At 51.9% G+C, this 23,079-nt stretch overlaps 2 protein-coding genes across 3 annotated transcripts in view; one reads left to right on the top strand and one right to left on the bottom strand.

Moving 5' to 3' along the window:
* Gramd4 (GRAM domain containing 4) overlaps positions 1 to 14,499 on the top strand; it is a 78,424-nt gene extending 63,925 nt beyond the window's left edge. For both annotated transcript variants that reach the window (XM_005354389.3, XM_026782663.1), the window contains exons 6-19: positions 1,513 to 1,645; positions 2,191 to 2,216; positions 2,958 to 3,049; positions 4,175 to 4,266; positions 5,299 to 5,347; positions 6,573 to 6,644; positions 7,031 to 7,074; positions 7,141 to 7,250; positions 7,352 to 7,506; positions 8,834 to 8,978; positions 9,782 to 9,875; positions 10,648 to 10,732; positions 11,834 to 11,902; positions 12,294 to 14,499. In XM_005354389.3, coding sequence (XP_005354446.2) covers positions 1,513 to 1,645; positions 2,191 to 2,216; positions 2,958 to 3,049; positions 4,175 to 4,266; positions 5,299 to 5,347; positions 6,573 to 6,644; positions 7,031 to 7,074; positions 7,141 to 7,250; positions 7,352 to 7,506; positions 8,834 to 8,978; positions 9,782 to 9,875; positions 10,648 to 10,732; positions 11,834 to 11,902; positions 12,294 to 12,398 — 1,271 coding nt within the window. In that variant the 3' untranslated portion in view covers positions 12,399 to 14,499. The remainder of the gene's footprint in view (positions 1 to 1,512; positions 1,646 to 2,190; positions 2,217 to 2,957; positions 3,050 to 4,174; positions 4,267 to 5,298; positions 5,348 to 6,572; positions 6,645 to 7,030; positions 7,075 to 7,140; positions 7,251 to 7,351; positions 7,507 to 8,833; positions 8,979 to 9,781; positions 9,876 to 10,647; positions 10,733 to 11,833; positions 11,903 to 12,293) is intronic.
* A 1,400-nt stretch (positions 14,500 to 15,899) lies between these two features.
* Positions 15,900 to 23,079, bottom strand: part of Cerk (ceramide kinase) — a 43,088-nt gene continuing 35,908 nt past the window's right edge. The window contains exons 9-13 of the mRNA XM_005354387.3: positions 22,750 to 22,855; positions 21,983 to 22,059; positions 20,415 to 20,620; positions 19,364 to 19,572; positions 15,900 to 18,379 (exon numbers count right to left, since the gene is read on the bottom strand). Coding sequence (XP_005354444.1) covers positions 18,325 to 18,379; positions 19,364 to 19,572; positions 20,415 to 20,620; positions 21,983 to 22,059; positions 22,750 to 22,855 — 653 coding nt within the window. The 3' untranslated portion in view covers positions 15,900 to 18,324. The remainder of the gene's footprint in view (positions 18,380 to 19,363; positions 19,573 to 20,414; positions 20,621 to 21,982; positions 22,060 to 22,749; positions 22,856 to 23,079) is intronic.

Raw genomic sequence — 23,079 nt, 5'->3', positions numbered from 1 at the left:
TCCTCCTCCTTCTCCTCCTCTTTCTCCTCCTCCTCTTTTCGGTTTCTTGAGACAGGGTTTCTCTGTGTTAGCTTTGGAGCCTGTCCTGGAACTTGCTCTGTAGACCAGGCTGACCTCAAAGTCACAGAGATCCACCTGCCTCTGCCTCACAAGTGCTGGGATTAAAGGCAGTACTGCCTGGCATAGAGTAACATTTTTAAATGGCTTTTTGTGTGTTTAAAGGGTTGGAAAAAACCAGAAGGTTATTTCTCAGCAAGTGAACCTTCTGTGAGTCCAGTGTCCATAAACAGTCCAGTGGAAGCACAGGCTAGCCTGTCTTTTGACTGATCTTTAGGCTGCCTTTGGCTTCTAGACAAGCTTGCCTGCCCATCTAGATCTACCCGAAAACCTTGTTGGACTGTGATAGAGCCAAATAAGCCTAAAGAATCCCCCCGCCTGGGTAGCCCCAGGGGACACACACTTCTGCCCCTGTTGGCCTGTGTTTTGCTACTTCTGTCCAGGCCGAGTGACCTTGTTTTTATGTTGACTGTTGTCCACTCGCCCTGGGCCCACAATATACCTGACGTGTTTTTTTTAAAGTTTTAATGGACACATGATATCTGTACCTGTTTGTGGCACCACAGGTGTCTGGTGACCATGCACCTGCCATTTCCACTCTCTTAAATTGTTTCTTAAATTATGGTGAAGCAGCGTCCCCTGCAGGCAATTCCACATCTTGTTTTCTTTTGTTTAGTTAGTTAATTTATTTTGAGACAATGTCTCTCTATATATAGTTCTGGCAGTCCTAGAACTTGATTTATAGACCAGGCTGGCATTGAACTCACATAGATGCACCTGCCTTTGTCTCCCATGTGCTGGTACTAAAGGCGTGTACCAACTCACCTGGCATCCACATCTTGTTTTCTTTAGTATACAGTCAGGGGGCATCAGTGGGCTCAGACCAGACAGCTTTCTCTCTGACTTTCTCCCGCTTGGGTTGCCATCTATGGTCTCAGCTGTCCATAAAGAAAGTGAGTGAGACACAGCCAATCACTGTGAGCTCATCCCAACCAGCAGCTTGGTCTCTGGGCCCTGTACCCCAATGCACACACTGGCTGGTCTTTGAGACCTGGCATGGTGAGCCCTGTCAACCACTTCTCAGACGAACCAGAGATAGACAGGGAGAGTGGGGCAGACTGCCATCATGGTCTGACATGGTCTTGACATAAGCCTAAGGCTGCTGGAAAATTGAGACCTGGAGGTTTCTGGGGTCCAGTGTGAGGATGGAGACATTGTGCTTTTGAGGGTCTCTGTGGCCAGGGTGGCTCTGGCCCGCAAGGAGCAGGCCCTTCAAAGGCTTCTCTGGATGGGTCCTTTCACATCTCACTCCACAGTGAAACCCTTACTCTAAGCATTTCCTGTTTCCCTACCCAGATTGACATTTTCTGGGAGGTCACATCCCTGGTCCAACTCCCTGGTCAGAAGTTGTGTGGACGCTGCAGTTTGCTCTCTGATCTCTGCTCCTTCCCACAGACCGCCGCAGTCAGGGACTGTCGTCCCGTATACAGAAGTGGTTCTACGAGAGGTTTGGGGAGTATGTGGAGGATTTCCGCTTCCAGCCAGAGGAGAACACAGTGGAGACGGAGGAGCCCCTCAGTGCCCGCAGGTAGGGGCACCTCACCTAGCAGTTGTGTGCTAGGGCCAGGGTCCTACACCAAACTTCAGCATTCCTTCTGAAGTTGCTGCCACAAGCTCCTAGAGGTCCCCTATGCCCCTGTTTCTGGGGCACCACTTGTGGTTTGTGACAGAAGTCATGTGAGGGCCGTGTGGGCCCAGTGTCCACCACAGGGGCTGGATTCCTTGATGGTTCATGGTCCTGGTCAGTATACGGTGGCTCCCCTTACCAGACACTCTCATAGACACAGGGGGAGGCTCTGGAGAGTCAGCCCATCCCAAGTGCTCATGAGGTAGATGTGACGGATGGGCGGGCTGGTCTGTTGTGGCGTCACCCCTGCTTTCATAACTCAGGAACGGGTATCAGAGGCACCCAGCATTGTCCTCTGTGTCACTGTGCATGCATCTCCAGGCCCCTGAGGGACCCAGGTACTTAGACGTCCTCCTTACTGCCCATGTGCTAGTGGTGCTTGCACACCGGGCGTCCGGACCGGGCTGGTGACTTCATACTGATCCTTATCTCTCTCCCTCTCTCAGGTTAACTGAAAACATGAGAAGATTGAGTAAGTACTGTGGGCTTGGTGTGGAAGAGAGGGGAGAGGGAGGAGTGGGGGAGGGGAACTGAACAGAACTCTCCAGAAAAACATCTAAGGACAACTCCTCCCCTGTCTTCCCTGAGATGTAAGCTTATAGCAGCTGCGCCTGAGCCATTCTACATTCGGGGGCTGGTGGGGAACTGAGCTTGCTCAGCATTTAGGGTAGTGGTTCTCAACCATTAATGCTGTGACCCTTTAGATACAGTTCCTCATGTTGTGGTGACCCGCCCTCCCCATCCACAAAATTATTTTTGCTACTACTTCATCACTGTAATTTTGCTACTGTTATGAATCGTAATGTAAATATTTGTGTTTTCTGGTGGTCTTAGGCGATCCCTGTAAAAGGGTCATTTGACACAGAAAGGGGTCATTACCCACAGTTGAGAACCGCTGATTTAGGATGAAATATGGCTCAGTTCTCTGATACTCCTCGGGCCCCACAGAGTGCAAATGGCTGCGATCCTCACTGCCTCTTCCCATTCCCTTTTTCCTGCTACTTGGGGGCCTGGGCTAGGAGCAGGTGGCATCTCCCTGTGGGAACCACGGTTAATGGTCAGGAAGGGCACGAGCAGCAGGGACCTCCAGTGGGTTGGGTCTTGCATCACCAAGCTAGTTTTGCTTCTAGCTAGGTGACCCATATGACCCCGCTCATGTGCTAAGAAGCAGGCCAGCACTGTGCTGACCATTGTTGTCTGTTCTGTCCCCCAGAGCGTGGTGCCAAGCCGGTCACTAACTTTGTGAAGAACCTGTCTGCCTTATCTGATTGGTACTCCATCTACACCTCTGCCATCGCCTTCACCGTGAGTGTTCTCACAGGCTGGGGAGGGCCAACAGCAAGCCTGAACCAGTCTTCCTCATAAAGCCCCCAGATGACAGCCCATAGGCAAAACTCTCCCTTGGGTTTTGAATGTGCTCAGCCTCAGTTTCTCCATCAGCATTATGGGTGTGTGTAGTGGTCTCAATCTTAGATCAAAGACCCATGGGGACATAATGACTGCTGCCTCTGCATGGCATATACCTCATTGCTGTGTCCTCAGGAAAAGCCTCTTGGCTCACTGTTGGTTGTGACCAGAGGCTTGGCCACATGGACCCCAGTGGTGGTACCAGGGAGGCTCCTGACAAGGCTTGGTGTCAGAAGGCTGCAGGCGACCCATCTACCTGTTAAAGCCTCCTGGCCAGAAGGAAGCCACAGCCTGGGCACCTTCCAAGGATTCAGAGATAGTGCCCTCCTGAGGAGGAAGCCATCTGTAGGGGTTGCCCAGTTAGTCTTACCCTAGGAGGGTCCTAAGACAACCCTAACCTTGGGTCAGACCCTCTGGTTCCCTCCCAGAGACTCACTGCCCACCAGGGAGACAGGCACTTTGCACACTCACAGCTGAAGCTATGAGGAAGGGCTCCACCCCATCTGGACCTCAAGGTCCTCCTCCCCTGCCCCCCTCACAGATGCTCTGCAAGGCTTCCCTGCCTGAGGTCCTCATGTTGTCTCCCTAAGAGACTTACTCTTGTTTAGGCCCACCTTCTGGCTTTCCCTGTCTGAGTATTACTCAGGGCCTCGGGCTCCATGTGGCAGCTCACCTGCAGTCTGTGGCAGTGGTGAGCCTCCTCAACAGCAGGCAGAACCCACACTGGGGACAGGAGAGACATTTTCACTGGGCCCTGCCATCCTCTTCTGATCCCTACTCATAAAGGGCAGCCTTCCCACACACTGTCCGACCTTTCTCTTAAACTGGAAGCAGCCTTCCTGATTGCCCCCAACCCACATGCCTTTGTTCAACAACCTGGATGGATGTTTGGGGATCTGGGACTGGTCTCCCTGACCAAGAGTCACCTTATTGCTGGGAAGAAGCAGGCAGGATGCATCTTGTGCTAGACTACTGTTTGGCCGGCCTAACCATGTCCCCGACCTTCCTCCCTCTCTTCCTCAGGTGTACATGAATGCTGTGTGGCATGGCTGGGCCATCCCCATGTTCCTGTTTCTAGCAATTTTGAGGTTGTCCCTCAATTACCTCATCGCCAGGTAGGTTAGCCAGGCTGTCGTGTGGCTGCATCGCACATGTCCGTGCTGTGTGCCTGCTTCCCATACTGCTGTGTGTAGCCCAGGCTGTGTCATATACTGCTGCTTGTGGGTGGTCCTCTGAGAGGCTCTGGATACTTCAGTGAGCAGACAGTGGGTGGCTGAGCTACAGTATCACCTCCAACGCCCCTCCCTGAGGTGCTGTGTGTTTGGCAGGAAGTTCTCCCCAACCCTGGGGTAGGTAGGTAAAGCTGCAGGGCTCTGCACCCCATAAACATCCTTGGTTTATGGGAAGAAAGCAGGTAAAGCTGGAATTCACAGTGTAAGCAGCACACACACGCATACTTGTGTGATGGGTGCTTTACTCCACCAAGGCTGAGGAGACCCTTCTCTCTGTTATTCTATGTCCTTACTGAACATCCTGGGGAAGCCCCACTGGGATGAACCCTTGCCTGCACTCCCGGGTTGGACTTTTTCTGTGCTTGCTCTTAGGAGTGGACCTTAGCTTTTGGCCCTGGCTTGTGAAGAGCCCTTGACTTCAGATTTCATCTCAGCCCCTCAAAAGATTACAAATCCACATACCAGTCCTTTCCATTCCCTTCTGTGCCTGCTGCAGGGATTTATTTGGAAATGATATTTGAAGGAAACACGTTGAAATGCCTTTGAAGGAGTCTAAGTCCCCATTAGTCTCCAGCCCCTAATCACTACTAAGAGGCATTGTTGTTAATAAAACTTCATCAACAGACCAGTCAGAGGGCACAATGAGTTCAAATAAAACAGTGTGGCTACTATAGGCTGATAGCCCCCTATCAGCAATGGCTGCTATTGCATATGCCCCAGCAGAGGGGAAAGCAGCGTGGATGATCATGACCAATGAGATCTCAGGCGAGCAGCACAGTTTCAGGACTCTCTTCTAGGTAGCCAGCCCTGAAGGGGCAGAGACCCTTACTCTAGCTGGTAACTCAGCTGGAGGCTCGACTTTTGTTCCCCAAAGGTGACACTGTTTTCACGGTTTGGGTGGCTTCTGTTTTTCAGGGGCTGGCGGATACAATGGAGCATCGTGCCAGAAGTGTCTGAAGCTGTGGTGAGTCATGACGGCGAATTGTCCCTTTGTCTTAATCGGTCAGGACTCACAACCTGGGGGCACGACATGGGGAGTCCAGATGATGATTTCTGCCCTGGCCAGCCATGCCAGCCCTAAGTTCCAGGAGGCTACCTGCACAGACACTCAGCTGTCTCAAGTTTCACTGCCCAGAAGCAGATTGTCCTGTCCATCTGTTCTGGGTGCTGTTTTCTTTCTGGAATTGATTCCGGGGCAAACAGGGAGCTACTATAGACCCCATACAACCCGCTGGGTGGGGAGGCGGACAGGATGTCATACAAGTCGTCATGTCTCCATCCTGGGTGCTGGAACGGTTGCCTGGCCCCTGCCTGGTGGGACACTCACACCTGCCTGTTAACAAGGCCCTGGGTGCTTTTAGACTACGGGGGAGGGGTAGCTGTGACAGAGGTCACATGGCCCCTCAAATCTGATTATTGGCAAAAGTTTGTTTTAAAGGGACTGTTGGGCCTATAGGGCAGAGGAAAGCCACCATGCCTGTGGGCACAAGTGACATTCTGCGGAGTACCTAGGAAATGGGGTGGTCTCCAAGGAGGCAAGCCCATATCTTGCCCAGCCCTGGGACTGGGAGACCCTTAGGAGACTCTTAATGAAGCAATAGAGCAGTGGTTCTCAGCCTTCCTAATGCTGCGACCCTTTTAAACAGTTCCTCATGTTGTGGTGACCCAACCATAAAATTATTTTCGTTACTTCATAAGAGTAATTTTGCACCGTTATGAATTGTAATATAAATATTTGATATGCAAGGTATCTGATATGTGATCCCTGTGAAAAGATCATTTGACACCCCCCCACCAGGGGTCATGACCCACAGGTTGAGAACTGCTATTAAGAATCATGTGAACTTTACAGACCTGGGCCTTAGTTTCCCAACCTGTCAAGGAGTAGGTGGGGACAATGCTGACAAGACATAGCGTTGGAATGAGCCAGGGCCTTGGTCTGCCACTGTGTCTGCTCGCCCTCTGGGGCCCCACAACCTGCCCACCCTCTGCACTGGGGCAAGGCAGCAAGCACAAGGGGAGATTCCACCCCGAGCCCAGCAGATGTCTTCACACCCTGTCCTCTGACAGTACAGGGACTGCAGTGACCCACAGATCCCTGGGGCCGGGAGCCTTCCTGCTGTTTGTCAGTAATTTTTCTGAACTGTTAAATTTCAGTGGAAAAAATTCTCTCTCCCCTTTGACTGAAGGAACCTGCCAAGGAAGACCTGACTGTGTCTGAGAAGTTCCAGCTGGTACTGGACGTCGCCCAGAAAGCACAGGTACCGCTGCTGAGCCTGCCCGTTACCCCAGGAGGGGGGACCCCTCACATGGCTGCTGTAGGTGGACCTGAAGTTCCATGCCTGTTCTAGCCGATCAATCTCACTCTGTTGAGGTGGCAGGGGAATGTCTCTGACCTGATGAGAACGGAGCCTTTTGCCACCAGGGCTCAACACCCCTAGAATTCTCAGAAGTTGGGCTGAACTTGTCTGTTCTGTTATTTCCAGTGGCCTTAACTTTAGACCAAACAACCCCAGACCTGGCAGTGGCAGTGGCAGGGTTCCGGCGGGTGTGGGCTGTGTATGTATGTCCCTGGAGCCCTCTGGGTGTGTCTGTGTGACTGACAGGTACTCGGGCTTGTGGTCACTGCAGTTTCTTCTTCATATAGAATCTCTTTGGCAAGATGGCAGACATTCTGGAAAAGATCAAGAAGTAAGTGACTGTCCCCGCAGCGAGGGTGGTGTGCACCACCCTGTCTGACCTCCATCTTCCTTCCAGCTTGTTCATGTGGGTGCAACCTGAGATCACGCAGAAACTGTATGTTGCTCTGTGGGCCGCCTTCCTGGCTTCTTGCTTCTTCCCCTACCGCCTGGTGGGACTTGCTGTTGGTAAGGAAAAATACCACTGTCTTGGGAGATGGTGAGTGGAAATGGGCCAGGGTGCTCACCCACCCGTTGTCTGCATGGATGTATCCCTGCTTTCCCCTCAGGCCTCTATGCTGGCATCAAGTTTTTTCTAATTGACTTCATCTTCAAACGCTGCCCGAGACTTCGAGCCAAGTACGATACGCCCTACATCATCTGGAAGAACCTCCCCACCGACCCCCAGCTCAAGGAGCGTGCCGGTGCCACCGTGTCTCGCAGGGTGAGTCCCCCAACCCCCACCGCCCCGAGGAAGGTGCAGGCAGAACTGTGAAGCTGGTGAACCCAGACCTCCGGCTTTGTAACTTCTGCTCACTCAAAACCTGGTGTTTCCCAGACCTTACAGCCTTTGAGATAGATGGTGGAAAGTGGTTCTCCCTGTCACAGCCTCCTTTATATGTCAGGCCCAGCCAGCCCTGGGAGGAGTGGGCCGGTGTGTTCTCCTCAGGGTCTTAGGTGGGTGGGGTGCCTAGGCCCAGCCAGCCCTGGGAGGAGTGGGCCCATGTACTCCCCTCTGGTCTTAGGTGGGTAGGGTGCTCAGGCCCAGCAGCACTCTCAGGAATGTGTAAGAAGTTTGTAGTTTTCATGGGATTGTTCCCTCAGGAAGGAGTGCCCAGTGACCGCCCCCCCCCCCGAACACACACACTTTTGTGGGAGTGAAGCACTTAGTTGAGTTGGGTCACATTCTGGGGTCCACGACAGCATAGATTGTTGGGAACCTCAGATCAGCCATAGGCCAGATCAGCCATAGGCCAGAGCAGCCATAGGCCAGAGCAGCCAGGCCTGGAGTAGCACTGCTGACTCTCTTCCCACAGGTAGAGGTCACCCAGGACACAGCTTAGCCTTTTCGAACACTTGAGGGCCTATTTTAGCACTGGAGTGGCTGGGACAGGGACTTCCTAGGGCTTAAGACCATGTAGCACTAGCTAGGATATGGCTGGTACATCCCGGGGGAGGCCACGCCCTCCTTTTTCTGCTTGTATCCCTCACGCCCCATATGTCTGTGCTGAGTTATGTTCTGCTCTTTTTGCTTACCAGTTCACATCACATGTCCCCCTTTTTTCCTTTGTGATGGTCATATGTGTGTCTGTTGTTTCCTTTCTGGCCAGCTGTCAGGGCATGACAAGGTACTGTGTCCATGTGGAAGCTCCTTGTCCTGCTGTGAGCTGGTGCTGTGTCACTGCTGTGTTGTGACTGATTTTCTAGAGTTGTGTGGCCAGGTGACTTCTGAAATGTCAGTTTTAACTGCTTTAGTGCAGAACCCATGCGAAGCAATAGTGTCCTTGCATTTTGTGTGCTTAGGTCCAGCACTGTAGGCCTGGGAAGACTGTGAGCATCTCCAGGGGAAAATGCCCCCCCCCATCCAGCCCAGGCAGCAAGGGGACTCTGTCCAGTGCAGGATCAGCACCTCATATTCTCCTGAAGGAACAGAGCCTGTCAGTTAGTCAGTTCGCTGCTGGTATAGGCAGGGAGGCCAGTATGTCTCAACACCAGCAGCGATTCCAGCTGCTTCTCCCCAGAGCCTGATCAGGACTGTGTGCTGTTGGCAGCTACAGACAACCTCATCACGGAGCTACGTCTCCAGTGCTCCAGCTGGTCTGAGTAAGGATGAAGATGCTGGCCGCTTTCACAGCACCAAGAAGGGCAATTTCCACGAAATCTTTAACTTGACTGAAAACGAGCGCCCGCTAGCAGGTAAGTATGCAATGAGTCCATTACCCAACCAGTCACGGAGTAGATGGAAGTACGTGGGACAGGGTCTGAGCCCACGCAGGAGGCGTGACCTGCCTCAAGGACATGCTGAAGGAAAAGGCCCAGGCTTACTTCCCAGGGAAGTTTCATAGGAGTGGGGTCTTGGGTTGTTCTAGGAATCAGGAAAAGGTATGACACTGTATTCCCTGCCCTGTTTTATCAGCATAGATTCAGGTAGGCCTTCTTGAAGCAGGAATCTCGAGGGAGTAGGGCTCAGTTCTGCCCACCTGCTGGGGAGTCCCATATCATTAGCATCGAGAGACAAGCCTGAAGCCTGTTTCCTACCCAGGCGTGTTCTGGCACTTTGACTTGAGTGTACCACCTGCCGCAGGTATCTCCAGGCAGTCAGCCTTCTGGAAAAGTTTTCAGTAAGTGCCTGAGATGCAGGGTCTGGGGGTTGGCCCCCTTTCTTGAGCATCTTCAAGCTGATGTGTGGAAAGCTGCCTAAGGTAGTGAGCACTACAGCTTGATTTGGTTACTGTGAAAGGAAGGCCCTTTCCTCAGACACTAGGTGATCTCACTCCTGGCAGGCCTACTCCCCACACTGTGGACTCTGTGTATACTCACGGTGCTGGGGATGGAACCCAGGGCTGCCCCGTGCTGGTTGAGCACTGTGCCCCATCAGCTCACACACTTGGACCTTTTCTGATGGTCCTCATGGATGTGGGCACAACTTTAGCACCGATGTAGGTTAGAGCCCAGGTATTTCCAGAGGAAGGAAATTCCAGATCCATTTTTTCCATCAGTGTGTGAGAATGGTTGGCGTTGCTGCCTCATAAACCGAGACCGGAAGATGCCCACGGACTACATCAGGAACGGGGTTCTGTATGTGACAGAGAAGTGAGTGTTGCCATAGGCTGAAGCATGACTGGTGGGGAGGAAGTGGGAGAGGGTCCTCCCCAGGTCCCAGACACATGTCCAGGTCCAGCAGGCAGGCTTTGCAGTTGCTACAGCCTAGGCTCTGTTCCCCACTCTACCCAACTGTCGGGCCTTCCTGACCCCATTCCTGGACCAGTACCGGCCTCCCTTGAGCTGAAGGGGTCTCTCATCTAGGATGCTCATGTGGGGTCAAGGCTCTTCAGATGGCCAAGGATATAAGCTCTCAGGAATGGGGTTTTATAGTAGTGGCCTTTGAGTGCATGACTCCCTGCTGTCTGAGGCTAGGCTAAAGGTAGCTTTGGCATTTCTTCCCTAAGTGGGACTACATAGCACCTTGTCCTTGCTACACCTCAGCATCCCCGTGGGATTTGAGGGTTACAACAGGAATAGGGTATACAGTCATCCTCATGGGGGCCCCTTTCCATCTTGTCTCCCATACATGCAGCAGTATCCAAAGCCCCCAGTACCTTTTTACTCACCTTGCCAAAGAGGTTGGCCCGGGAGAGCCTGGTGGGGCCTCAGGACACCTCCCTGCAGCTCCTGCTGGAATCTTCTGGCAGAGAAAGGCCTAGATGTAGCGCAGAGCAGGCTGTACAGTTCCTTCCAGGTGCTAAGTGTGGTGGGTCACTGACCGTCCCCTGGGGCTGTGGAGGCAGTCGGGGAGGACCCTCCGCAGCAGGAGCCCCTCCGCTCTGGCTGCTATCTCGTGCCTCTGCATTTCTTCCCTGACTAGTTATCTGTGCTTCGAGAGCTCCAAGTCTGGCTCCTCCAAGAGGAACAAGGTGATCAAGCTGATGGACATCACAGACATCCAGAAGGTGGGTTCACACCCATCCCACCACTCTCCCAGCCTGGGGTGGAGAGGTTTGCGGATGATTCCCGGATTGGGGGAGATGCTATCTAGAGACATCTTTGGGTGCCGCTGCCACCAGTGTTGCACCTTGTCTTCTGGAAGTCTCCGTGCAGAGCCCTGTCAACTTCCTTCTGAGAGAGTTGTGTACCTTAGGCCACAGGGCAGTCTCGCTTCTCCCACAGTCCTGGGAGTCAGCAGCTGGGCCGGACACTGTTACACATACAGAAAAGGGTAACAGTGAGGTTTGCCTGACCAACTGTGCCCTCCCCCGCCCCAGCTGGAAAAAGGATCTCATGTTGTCCAGGCTGACCTTGAATCAGTTTATTTTGTGCTGCTGGTAATCAAACCCAGGAATCATACATGCTCAGCAAGCATTCTGCCAACTGAGCTGCATCCTAGCCCTTGCTGTGTCATGAAGGGAGAGTTGGAGTTCTGTCACAGACTTCCACCTATGTCTGAGACTGCCCCCCCACCCCCGGCCCCCAGACATTGAGCTCCTGTCACAGGTTCTTACAAGTGAGCACACAGATGTTTGTATCCACAGAGTGAGGCTCAGCAGTTTCCCTAGAGTGCCCACTCCCTATATACGGAGTGGGTATTCCTGGAGGGGGCATTCATGGGGGGTCTTCTTCTCTGGACAGGAAGAATGTATTGAGTATGGAGCCAATCAGCCTCCCCATCTGAGGAGCCTGGGTGCAGGCCAGTAGCCTAGATGTGAATAGTCCCTAGTACTAGATGGGGTCTTCCTGTTTCCTTGGTTCAGCCCATGGCTGTATGGTCACTCCTACAGGTTTAGTCAGGGCCATGATCATCCTAGCCTACCCTTAGGGACCAGCCATGCTCACAGGTGGCTTTCTACAGACAATCAGCCCCTGGGAAGTGGGTGGGGGACACCTCAGAATCAGGAGACACAGCCCTTTTAGCTCCTGTGGCTGAGATGTCCAAGGTCTCCACAGGTCTTGGTGTCTGTGTGCCTGGCAGAGGAGAGTGCCCTGGGCTCGTAGGACACTGGCTTCACCCCTTCCCTGGGAGAGGCTGATTGGTGATGGCTGTGTTTGCCTTTCAGTATAAAGTCTTGTCTGTCCTCCCTGGCTCAGGCATGGGAATTGCTGTATCAACACCATCAACCCAGAAAGTAAGTGCCTGGCAGATGACCTTACTCCCTTCCCCATCTGTCACCAGGGACCTGAGTGAGCCTCCCTGGGATGTGGTTTCAGTTTGGGTAGAGGCTCCTTTCTCCCTCAGCGTAGGAACCTGCTACATGGAGTCAAGGTTCAGGAAGGTCAGCTTGGGTAGGCACCGTAGTTATAGAATAGACAGGTTGGTGGGTCCCAGAGGGAATGGATCCTGCATCCTTCCAAGGAGGAAAGGCTGGGTCCTCTTCTTGGCTGGAGCCTTCCGGGTGAGAGGAGTATGTGGTCATTTGTCGCTGCCAGGCTGCTGTCCTAATCTGACAGGGTCCATTCTAGCCCCAGCCTGGCGATGAAGTGCTCACCCACCCATCCCCCTTCCGTTTCTTCCCCCAGCCCCTGGTGTTTGGTGCCATGGTGCACAGAGACGAAGCCTTTGAGACCATTTTCAGCCAGTACATGAAAATCACGTCTGCAGCAGCCTCTGGTGGTGACAGCTAGTATTGACTCTGAGGTGTTGCTGGAACCCTGGCTAATCACTGGGTAGAGGATCGGACGGGATGTCCTCGTGATCTTTGGCAATAATTCTCCTGGACTGTGACTGGTTATGGTGGTCTGGGTCCTGCAGACCCGAAGGCTGGGACTCACCTGGATGGTGCCGGGCCGGCCCGTGCTGAGCGCGTGAAGCACCTTCATGGACACCTGTGGACACAGGTGGGCAGAGGATCCTCTTAACCTGTTTGAAGGATGGCACACAAGACACTCGTCCTCAGGCTCTGCTAAGCACAGCTCCTCACTCTCCGTCCTGGCCTGGGTACAGACCCAGCATCTGCCATCCTGAGAGACTCCATGATCCCATGACCCCTGTTCTCCAGAGGCTAGAGGCTTTTTTCCATCAAAGCCATAGCTGGGAGTGGTTGTGACCCCTTCTTGCCAGAATGGTAAGACAGAGAGGAGTGGTAGGGAGGCCCCTCTCCAGTGAAGAAATGGCCAGTCATCTCACGTGGCCCTCAGACCCTCCTTCCATGTTGGACCTACTGTGGGCACTGCAAGACTAGGTAGGGCCTCTCTGGGCTTGGTGTTTGGGGTACCTCCTCCTCCATTTTTGGTGTCTGGGCCTGAGCTTGTCACTCATCTGACCCATCTTGGCTTGACACTCCAGCCAAGAGACCAGACCAGTAGTTGATGGCCAGTGAGGGTCCAGAGTGGCATGTTGGCAAAAGCACACCTTTTTAACACTTTGCTCTTCGGTAAGGTTTTGAGGGCATTCTCCACTCCAGCTGCTGTTCAGTGAGCATCAGTGGGAGTCTGGCTGGCGTTTGGCCTCCAGGCTGCAGCCGCTCTGAGTAATGGGGTGGGTGGTTCAGGGAACTGGGCTGAGGGGCTACCAGGGAGAGGGGAGGGCCCTGTGCCACAGGAGACAGCTGTGGGAAGAGCCTAGAGGTCAGGGGCCGAGTTGCCCTGTACCTCTAACATCTGACAGTATTCCTTCCTTCCTACACGCTCTGAAAGGCCAGGCAGACCCCGCCCTACCCACGCTTCCTGCCCCAACAAAGGTGGAGACTGTAGGGGTGGTTGATCTTGCAGGCCTGGGCCTCTGAAGGGTGCAATCACCACCCCACCTTTGCATTTTCTGGGTGGATCACTCTGGTTCCTTCAGCTTGTCCTGAGTCCTTCAGGTGTCACTGAGATTGTTTTTTTGAAGAAACAGAAGATTATATTTTTTACAGAGAGCAAGCTGTTTTTCTTATTTTTGTATCATTTTTCAAATGTAATTTTTACCTTTGCGCCAATCCTCATTTGCTGGTGTGGGTGTGAGGCCTGGTGGCTTGGGCTCATGACACCCCATTTCCAGGGGCTTCAGGCCACACACTGGGGTTGGGAAAGGCTTGCCAGGCAGCCAGATCAAGCACACATACCACCCCAATGTGCAACAAAGGCCACATAGCTCCAGGTACATGGATGGAAGAGTCTAAACATGGAGGCAGGACCCTCCTCCACCCAGAGCTGTGGCTTGGGCCCTGTAATAGTCTCATGCTCTGAAGAGCATGGAGTGCGATAAGGGGGGGACACCTGGTGGCACCCCAACATGCCAGAGGGGAGGAAGCGTGGCCTATGACTTGTCACTGTAAATGGCTATATGGCTGATACACACATATGGGTGAAGCACACATGGTGGTTAACGCTTTCTGGACCCTGGCAGTGCCCAGGTTGGTGAATACTGTCACTGGGGTGCCACACAGAGGCCTTGAATAGGCTTTTAGGGTGGACCAAGCGGTTTAGTTTGAGTCTCTTTCTCTTGGAAAGAGAGATGAAGACTGGCCCATGGTGGACAGGGCTGGGCCAGGGGCCTGTGCAGGCCCTAAGCTGTTAGACACACTGGGGTTTGTACTGGATTGTGTGGTCTGAGCAGGTATTTAATTTCTGACTAATCACTGACCTAGAATGTTCAATTTTATATGTCTGAAGCTTGAGTCTGTTTTGGATCTGTACATAATTGTTATTGGTGTAACTTTTGTTCTACAAAAGGATCATATTCTATAAAGAACTGGCAGGAAAAAAAATCCTCTCACTTTTTTTTAAAGAAAAATCTTGTTTAGATACAAAGTCTTGTATAAATTATAATTTTTATTTAATAAACCCAAAATGCTCTAAGCTAAGGCTTGTGGGGCCTCTGTTTTTTGGCAGAATGTATAGGTGTTGGTTGTTAGAACAACTGAGTCCTCATGGCTAACACTGCAGCAGGGTTCAGCACAAAAACACCTGGGAGAATGAAGGCGTGGGGCCTTGGAAGTGGGTGCTGTTTGCTCTACTGCGCTCCCCGGTGTGAGGGATGCTAGGAACAGAAGATAGTCCCTGGGTCCCAGAAGACAGTCCAGAGGAGAGGTGACTCGTCTGGGTAACGTGAGGGGGTGTCTGGACCAGACAATGCCTTGGGGTTGCGGTATAAGCCTTGGCCCTGTTGAGCGGTGGTCTCTGCCAGCCTGGGGTCTTGAGCAGAAAGGTCTCTGGCAACGCTATGACTTTATTGATTCAGATGCTGACATCGGACACAGGGATACGAGGAAACCTGAGAGTCAAACCTGGAAAGGCATACTGATGGTGCCTGTCCCCACCGCATCCCAAATGAGCTTCCAGTAAGCAGGGGCTGCCAAGACCTCTTTGGAAGGGGACTAGGACCAGCCATAGGAGGTTGGACATTTGTATGTTCTGTCCATTCACCCACACATCACCCATCTACTGACCCATCTTTATATCCATCCTTCCATACACATCTGTGTCATCCATCCATCATCCATCCATCCATCATCCATCCATCCATCCATCCATCCATCCATCCATCCATCCATCCATCCATCCATCTTATTTCTGTCACTCCATCCATAGCTTACACCCGCTTTGATGCTGGGATACAGCACAGTCAGAGTTCCCTGGGAACTTGTCAAATAGATACCCTCAGCTCTCCTGAGAACACACCCACTGTGACCGTCCAGTCACTCTCCACTCGGTCGTCCTTCCTGCACCTGTGGTGCAGCCTCTCAACTGTGAGGCACCGCCATGCCTGGTCCTGGTTGAGCCCCTCATCTGGTTTCCTTAGGCCAAGTGGAATAGGTGAGGGCACATGGATGTGACCCAGACATGCGCCACCATGGCTGTAGGGACACAGGTACCCATGCTCAACCTGGCACACCTGCTGTGTGAGCACAGCTGGGGCGCCAAGGCTGAGGCACGAAGCCACACCTGGGGCATTTCTTTCAGGCAAATGGCAGAACCTCCTAGCTAAATAAATCTGCTGTGTGAGACCCATCCCAGGCAGGGACTCCTCCGAGGCTAGACTGGCAGCAGAGTGACCCAGGCTGGGGTGAGGGACGGCCAGATCTCTCAGGGAGGGCACGGTCACTCAGCCTCTTAGCACGGCTTCTCTAAACTATGTTTTCTTAAAATCTGTTTTGAAAATAAGAACTCGTGGGGAAAAAAAAAAGAGGGAAAAACTCCAAATTCTGCCCAAAGTTAACTTTATTTTTTTGTCGTCTCAAACATATCAGATCAAATATGCCTTGCTAATCTTGAAGCCAGCAAGATCAGGAAGCATATTGGGCCATCCTCATGCCAGAGCTCCCGGTTCAAGAGATTGTACACGGACTGAAGCAGCTGAGGGGAAGCCAGATGCTTCCCACCCCCGCTGCTTCATTTTCATAAACAAGAAGCTGCTGCATATGACTGCTGCCTAATTGTTGTGCACTAGTGGGCCACAAAGGGATTAGAATATGGACCAGACCCCTACAGGATCCTAAATTGCCACTGTCTGATCTTTACTCCTGCTTATTTATTTTTTGTTTGTTTGTTTTTCTCTCCTAAAATACCTAAGGCCTGGGGTTGGGCTATGGCATCTAAAAAGCATCATGGAGACCATAGCCGACTGCTTGGGAATGTCAGGGGGCTCCCTCCCATCCTGTGTACAAGTGTCAAGGGTCGTAAGGGTCTTGACACTCACGATGCTCCATGATAGTGCCAAAGTGAGATTCTGAACATGGCCTGCACTGCTAAGCACCAACAAAATGTCCTCTACCTGGATCCCCTCCTCCAGAGCTGGCAGTGGCAGGGGTGAACCAGGGCGTGGGCAGCGTGTAACAGAGCCAATGGAGACCTGAATCCTTGCGAGAAGAGTACAGTTCCTGAGAGCCAGGAGCACCCACAGCTGCCTCAGGTCCTGAGCCCCTCTAGAATGCCGGGATGAATGGACAGCAAGGTGGCCACCCCAGTGTCTGCTCTACATTGCTCCAGGGCTACCTACCTACTTCAAAGAGCTGCTAGTCCCGCACCTTTGGGTCCTGCCTATCCAGGAAGAGACCTGGATAGAAATTGCTAGGTGCATGTCCTCGCTACCCAGCTTTCCCCTTGACCATCGGTCGTTAACTAGCACCACTACCCGATTACCTTTACCATGGTCCCTAAACATGGCCGCCTTTACAGCTGCCCTTTTGTCTGGATGGGACTGAATACTAAACAGAGAATTTCATGTATGGCTTCAAAACAGAAGCCCACGCCAAAGCACCTAGAAATGGGCAGCCTGCAGAACTCTGTAGTGACTGACTAATAGGACCTGCACGAGATGCATTCCTTCCCCAGTACAGAACCTAAAACCTACTCTTGTAACAGTCAGTGCCCCTCCCCCTTCGCAATCCAAGTTTATGCTGCATATTCTTCTCAGATGCATCCACTTGGAGACACAGCACAGGCCACAGTGTGTGGCTGAGAAGCTCCTGGGTCAGGAATGCCTTCAAAGGAAACTTGTCATGAGCCCAGGGCTTCCGCCAGAGCAACTACAAGTCCCCTTGTGGAGACAAAGCAAACAGCCAAGACATGGATTATATACCCTTTTGCTAGACAAGGAGCAAGCTGTCGATAAGTACACGGAATAGAACCCACAGGGAAGAATGGATGTGGACCCTGGAAATAGACACAGGGCTTGCACCAAAGTACCCGGGGGCGACCTGGGATAACCCGCCACTCCACTGTTGACACTCAGGTTGAGGGTGGTATAAAATCCCCAACGTACCCTCTGTGCGTGCCAGTTGCCCTCTGCCCACCCCCCACCCACCAGAGCCCAGCTGTGCCAAGTGCTTTGTTTCCAAATGGAACCTCCTTTTGGCCGGTGATTGACAGACTGCTCGGGCCAGAGTGTGTTGGCTACCAGGGCTGACGGAACGAAACTTCCAGTGGGTACTTTGCTGGATTGTCTCACAGGACGCAGCTGTGACGGCGGCAGATGTGGGGAATCCTGAGGATGAGACGTCACCCTGGGTGTCTTCTCGCAGTGTTGTGGCCCCGTTCTGGAGGTGCAGCTGTGCAGAGGACCTCACTGTGTTGAGTTACAGTTGTGGCATACGACAGGGGCCACATAGCAACATCCTGATCAGAATGGAGGTGTAAAGTGAAGGCAAAGAGAGCCATCTACTTTCCCAAACCTGGTCACGAACAACTCCAGAGTAAGTCTCACAAAGGGCTCAGAGTGACTGGGTCGTTACCCGTGTGTCCAGATGGTGTAACCTGATTCCTGGCAAGTATTAATATTATACTGTCCCTAAAATTATTGCAGTATAGCCACTAAAGGGCTGTCTTGAAATTTGCGTGGTCAGCGTGGCTAAAATCTAGCAAGCCACGTGCCAAACCAGCAAGTGCCTTTGCTGAGAACAAGATATATGAAAAGCCACTCAGATGCACATAGAACCGAGGTGAGGGTGCCAGGTATGGATACAGAATTGTTGACAAAGCTGTCTTTTCTAAAACCAAGATTTACCTATCAAAAATAAATTTCTAAGTTTAGATGGATGTATCAACATAATTGGTCTGTCGAATTTTTCTTAAGTAGTTTTCACACTCCCCAAGCTCAAGGCAGACGGCTTCTCAGCTTTGGGATTCTTGCTTAGGACTGTTCTTCGATTCCCCGAGCAAAGAGGCGCACCAGCTGGCAGTGGACCCTGCAGAGATAAACAGCTGCATTTAAACTGCACGTGTGTTTCATTGTTCACAGCCGACCTGAGCCCCTCACCTCCCAGAATCCTACGGTTCTACCTTAGTCTCCAAATGTGCACAACCACACTAAATCAATAGCCTGTTTTCAAAAGACAGCTTGCTTTATTCTCCCTATGGAGAAAGACTTCGCTTGCTCTCTTCTCTTGGGTTCTATCCCTATACCACATGTTGGGGAAGAAATGCCCCCTCTCCCCCAGCAACAGTGAGCATGCAAGCGAGCCTCCCCCAGCCTACTCATAGCTTGGATGCTGGGCACTCAGGCCTAGTCTATGAGTTACAGGGGTAACCTGTGTTCTGAAGCTTGGCTCAGAGTGACTCTGAGCTCCCCTTGGGAACCTAGGTGACTGAATGGGCAAAGTCACTCAGAGCCAGTCACCTGGCTCTGGCCTCTTGTGCTTACTGGCCACTCTAGACTTCTGAGGTCCCCAAGGCTGTATGACCTCTCTAGGCCCCTCTGAGACTCCACCTCCCTTCTTTTTCTGACAGCCTCGGGATACTCTTCCCAGTACCTCAGGCTCTTGCCTGGTGCTTCTCATTTCTACCTTGTACACTTATCCTTGATCATGAAGGCAAGATACTTTGTGAGGGAATTGAGGAGATCCAGGATTTAGGAAGTACCCATGAAGCCAGTTACTTTTGGTTATTTTTCTAACTGGGGTGTGTGTGTGTGTGTGTGAATATGACAGACAGAGACCGAGACCAGGGGCAGAATGCAGAGTATAGGAGAGAAAGAAACAAGAACAGAGGAGCCTGAAAACCCCGCGGATATGCCTGTAAAATCCAGCACCACAGAGTCAGCCCTGCCCCATGCAAACTTCAGATCCCACAGCTTCCACACCCGGCATAAGGCCACGGGAAAGCAACGCCTCCTGTTTTCTGCCACAAACCCCAGCGAGCTCTTGCCGATGTCTGGCATCCCACCCGCTTACCTGACCTCGATGGCAGGGCTGTGCAGGATCTCCCCATCACAGTTCCAGGAGCTTCGAGAGGGCGAGCAGCTGCACGTGGGGCTGTCTGTGCAGATCTGCCCAAATCCCTGCTTCCCGTTCTCCTTCAGGTCGTTGTCCTCGTCGTCCACATGCTTCGATGTGAACTGGAACTTCTTGACTCGATAAACTTCGACAAAAGTGAAGTCAAACTGCCGAGGCAAACATCGTGGGGGCGCCAGCCCATCAGTGAGACCAACCTTCCAAGCCACCAGTCTTCCCCATATGACATCTTACTGACAGTATGTTCGCAGCCCTCCCAGGAGCGTCAGACAACTGCTGATACCTTTGACATCTCAAATCTGAGGCTAGAGAGATGGCGCAGGGGCTAAGGGCCCATACTGCTTTTGGAAAAGAGCCAAGTTTGGTTCCCAGCACCCGCATCAGGTGGCTCACAACTACTTGCAACTTCAGCTCCAGGGGGTCCAATGTTTCTGATCTCTACAGGTAACTGAACTCACATGCTTATACCCACACACGGATAGACAGACAAACAGATAGATACACACACACACACACACACAATATTTAAAAATCCTCTACAGATATGAGTACTCTAAAGAACCATATGATTCATTAGTGGTGATTTGTAGGATTCTCTATTTTTAAAAGTTAATTATTTAATCGTATGTTTGGGGGGTTGCTTACATATATGTCTATGCATGATGTGCCTGCCTGGTGCCCATGAAGGCCAGAAAGAGATATTGGGTACCTTGGAACTGGAGTTACAGACAACTGAGAGCCATCATGTGGGTACTGGGAATTGAACCCAGGTCCTCTGCAAGGACTACCAGTGCTCTTAACTGCTGAGCCACCCCTCCAGGCCCTAGATTTCTATTTTGAAATGAAATTTACATGAAGGAACTGGTAAGGTTGACAGTATGAAATGCACATCCAAAGATGATCTCTCCTTGCAGTTAACAACAGAGCCTACCAACTAGCGGGGCAGGGATTGCCCAAATGTCAATGACCTTGGGGCAAGAGTGCACCTCACCTGATCGTCCTCGTTGGTGTGCCGGACAAGGAATCTCAGGAAGTTGAACCTGGAGCACTTCCGGATGAGGATGAGGTCAGAAGATCCATCTCCCAGATGGGCAGCTGGGGACAGGCCCCCAGGGCTCCGGGGACACGCACAGGACATGTTGGTGGCATTGATAGCCAGGAACTTCCCACATATCACTTGCCACTCTTCCACTTCCTCTGTGGTGGACAACGGATGGGCACCACGGTTAATGTGGTGCAGAGGCAGAGGCAGAGGCACAGCGGCAAGGGATTGTACACTCTCCCTCTTGCTCTGGTTCTTGGCTTTCATTCTGGCCTGACTACATACCATGGAACTACCCACTCACCTCAGGACCCAAGCAGGTCTTGTGGGAGCAGGTCATTTCCCTACTCCCTGTAAGAGCGTTTTTGGACAGCAGTTTAACAAGGGTGAGTAGGCTGTTGTGGAATATTATTTTAACTGGGCAAAGATGTGTTATACTTATTTATGCTGCATTTGTTTGGTGATGTAAGGATGTGGGTTTAATTATGTCAAGATGTGTTGTGTTTCACTTTGCTTGTGTAAGGCACCTGATTGGTTTTTTTAAAAAAGCTGAATAGTCAATAGGCAGGCAGGAGAGATATAAGCAGGGCTGGCAGGCAGAGAGAATAAACAGAAGTCTATGTGAGCCGGGGGAAGAGGAAGAAGAGAAGAAGAAGAAAGAAGAGAACAAGGGTGGGGAAAGGGCACGCCAGGGCCAGAAACCAGTCAGCAGCCAGCCAGACCAGAGAAGCAGTGAAAGTAAGATAGACAAAGGGAGAAAGGTAAACAGCCGCGAGGCAAAAGGTAGATGAAGAGAAGCAGGTTAACTTAAGTTAAAAGAGCTAGCCAGAAACGTGCCAAAGCTAGGCTGAGCATTCATAACTAATACTAAGTCTCCGTGTCATGGTTTGGGAGCTGGTTGGTGTCCCAAAAGAAAAAGCCTGGTAGAGCAGACCTCTGCAGGGGTTAATCTGGCCTGCCAGCTCTCTCTATATGACTATATAGGCTAAGAATGGTTGCCACAGATTTAAAGAACAACAGCTTGCATGTGAATACTCCATAAAACTCCAATCTCAGAGGCCATAGACAGTGCTATGGGCAGGTGACACACCCACTTATCCACATACACTAGCTGCCATTCTTCAGGATAGGGGTGTAACCAAGTCCTTGTAACTAGAGCAGAAGGCCCTCATTCAGCCAAGCCCAAACAGGGTACCTGCCAATCCATATTCCATAGCAGCTGGAACGGCAATGCCTTGCCTCTGGTCAGCCTTGTGACAGCAATAGAAGGCCTTGTCACGGATATCTAGGTGTCCTAGCATCTCCTTGGCTCTGGTCAGCCTTGTGACAGCAATCGAAGGCCTTGTCACAAATATCTAGGTGTCCTAGCATCTCCAAAGCTGCAGTGACGCGCTGCTGCCTAGAGCTAGAGCTAAAACTAACACAGTATAACCAAGAAAAGCGGGAGATAAGGCAGACAGCCAGAAGAGGCCATGCCCTGAGAGAGCCACACTCAAGACTACACTGGCAAAGATTACCTGCATTCTCCAGGCCGTACAAGGCTTTCTTCTGTTCCTCTTCCAGCTGCTGCTTGCTCTGCCTGCACACGAAGCACCTGGAAGACAGCATGGTCACTGTGTCTTTAGTGCATGATTGTACATTTCAACAACGGAGCCCCTGGTCCCCACACACAGAAAAGCATTTAAACTCTTTGTAGATAATGAAAAGGCTCAAGTTTCAAAGGCATCAACAGCAATTCTTCAGCAGACTACTTTTTTGAACTCTCAAGATTAGACCTAAATTCACACCCATTAATCAGCAGTTTCCTTCTCCAAGGCTTGCAGGCATCTCTGGGACTTATTAACTGCCTAGCTTGGGATGCATCAATGGTGACGTGAAAAATCTACCAAGCATCCTTAGAGTGAAAACGCCTTTACCTCAGGTAACAAGTGTGATGAGCCTATGCTTCAGGCAGTAAGTAACTCAGAGCTGAGCCACTGCCTCAGTGCAGACTTCTTATCTAGGTGCGGGTGCGGCTGGCCTAGTCTCGAACCTGCGCCTTGAGTCTGCACCATTGCAAGGAGATAGCTGCTGTGCACATCTCCAGGATGGGACTGTTGAGCCAGCTCTTCTGGAAGCATCTGTGAACTGGGAAGCCCTACGCAAACCTGTGAAACTTAGGGGCTTCCCTCTGTGTTTAGACAGTCCTTCTGCATCCCTGTCCTACCAGGAACAGGCTCCCAAACAGCCCTGCACACATCAAGTCATTTACAGTGGGAACCCACGCGGAAATGCACCTGCTTACCCGGCCCGGCAAGGTTTCTTGTCCCGTGGAGATCCCACTGTGTGCTGCGCTGGGAGGAAGGACACTGTCCCTTCATAGTATTGATGAGAGAGAAAGGTCTTCAACCCTGGGAAGAAGAGCAATCAAGAAAGAACCACATGTCACTGCCTGGTAATGAGGGTCCTTACATACTACCACCACCACCACCAAGAGGACAAGGGTCTGGGGAGGTGGCTCAGCCGACAAGAGCACTGGCTGTCCTTCCATAGGACCCAGGTTGGATTCCCAGAACGTGTAGGATTCCCTACACGGAGGCTCACAACCCTATGTAATTTCAGTTCCAGGGGATCT

Source organism: Microtus ochrogaster, chromosome 15 (genome assembly GCF_000317375.1).
Source record: "Microtus ochrogaster isolate Prairie Vole_2 chromosome 15, MicOch1.0, whole genome shotgun sequence".
Taxonomy (NCBI): domain Eukaryota; kingdom Metazoa; phylum Chordata; class Mammalia; order Rodentia; family Cricetidae; genus Microtus; species Microtus ochrogaster.
The sequence above is the reverse complement of the archived record's forward strand: the minus strand, read 5'-3'. Positions and strand labels throughout refer to the sequence as shown.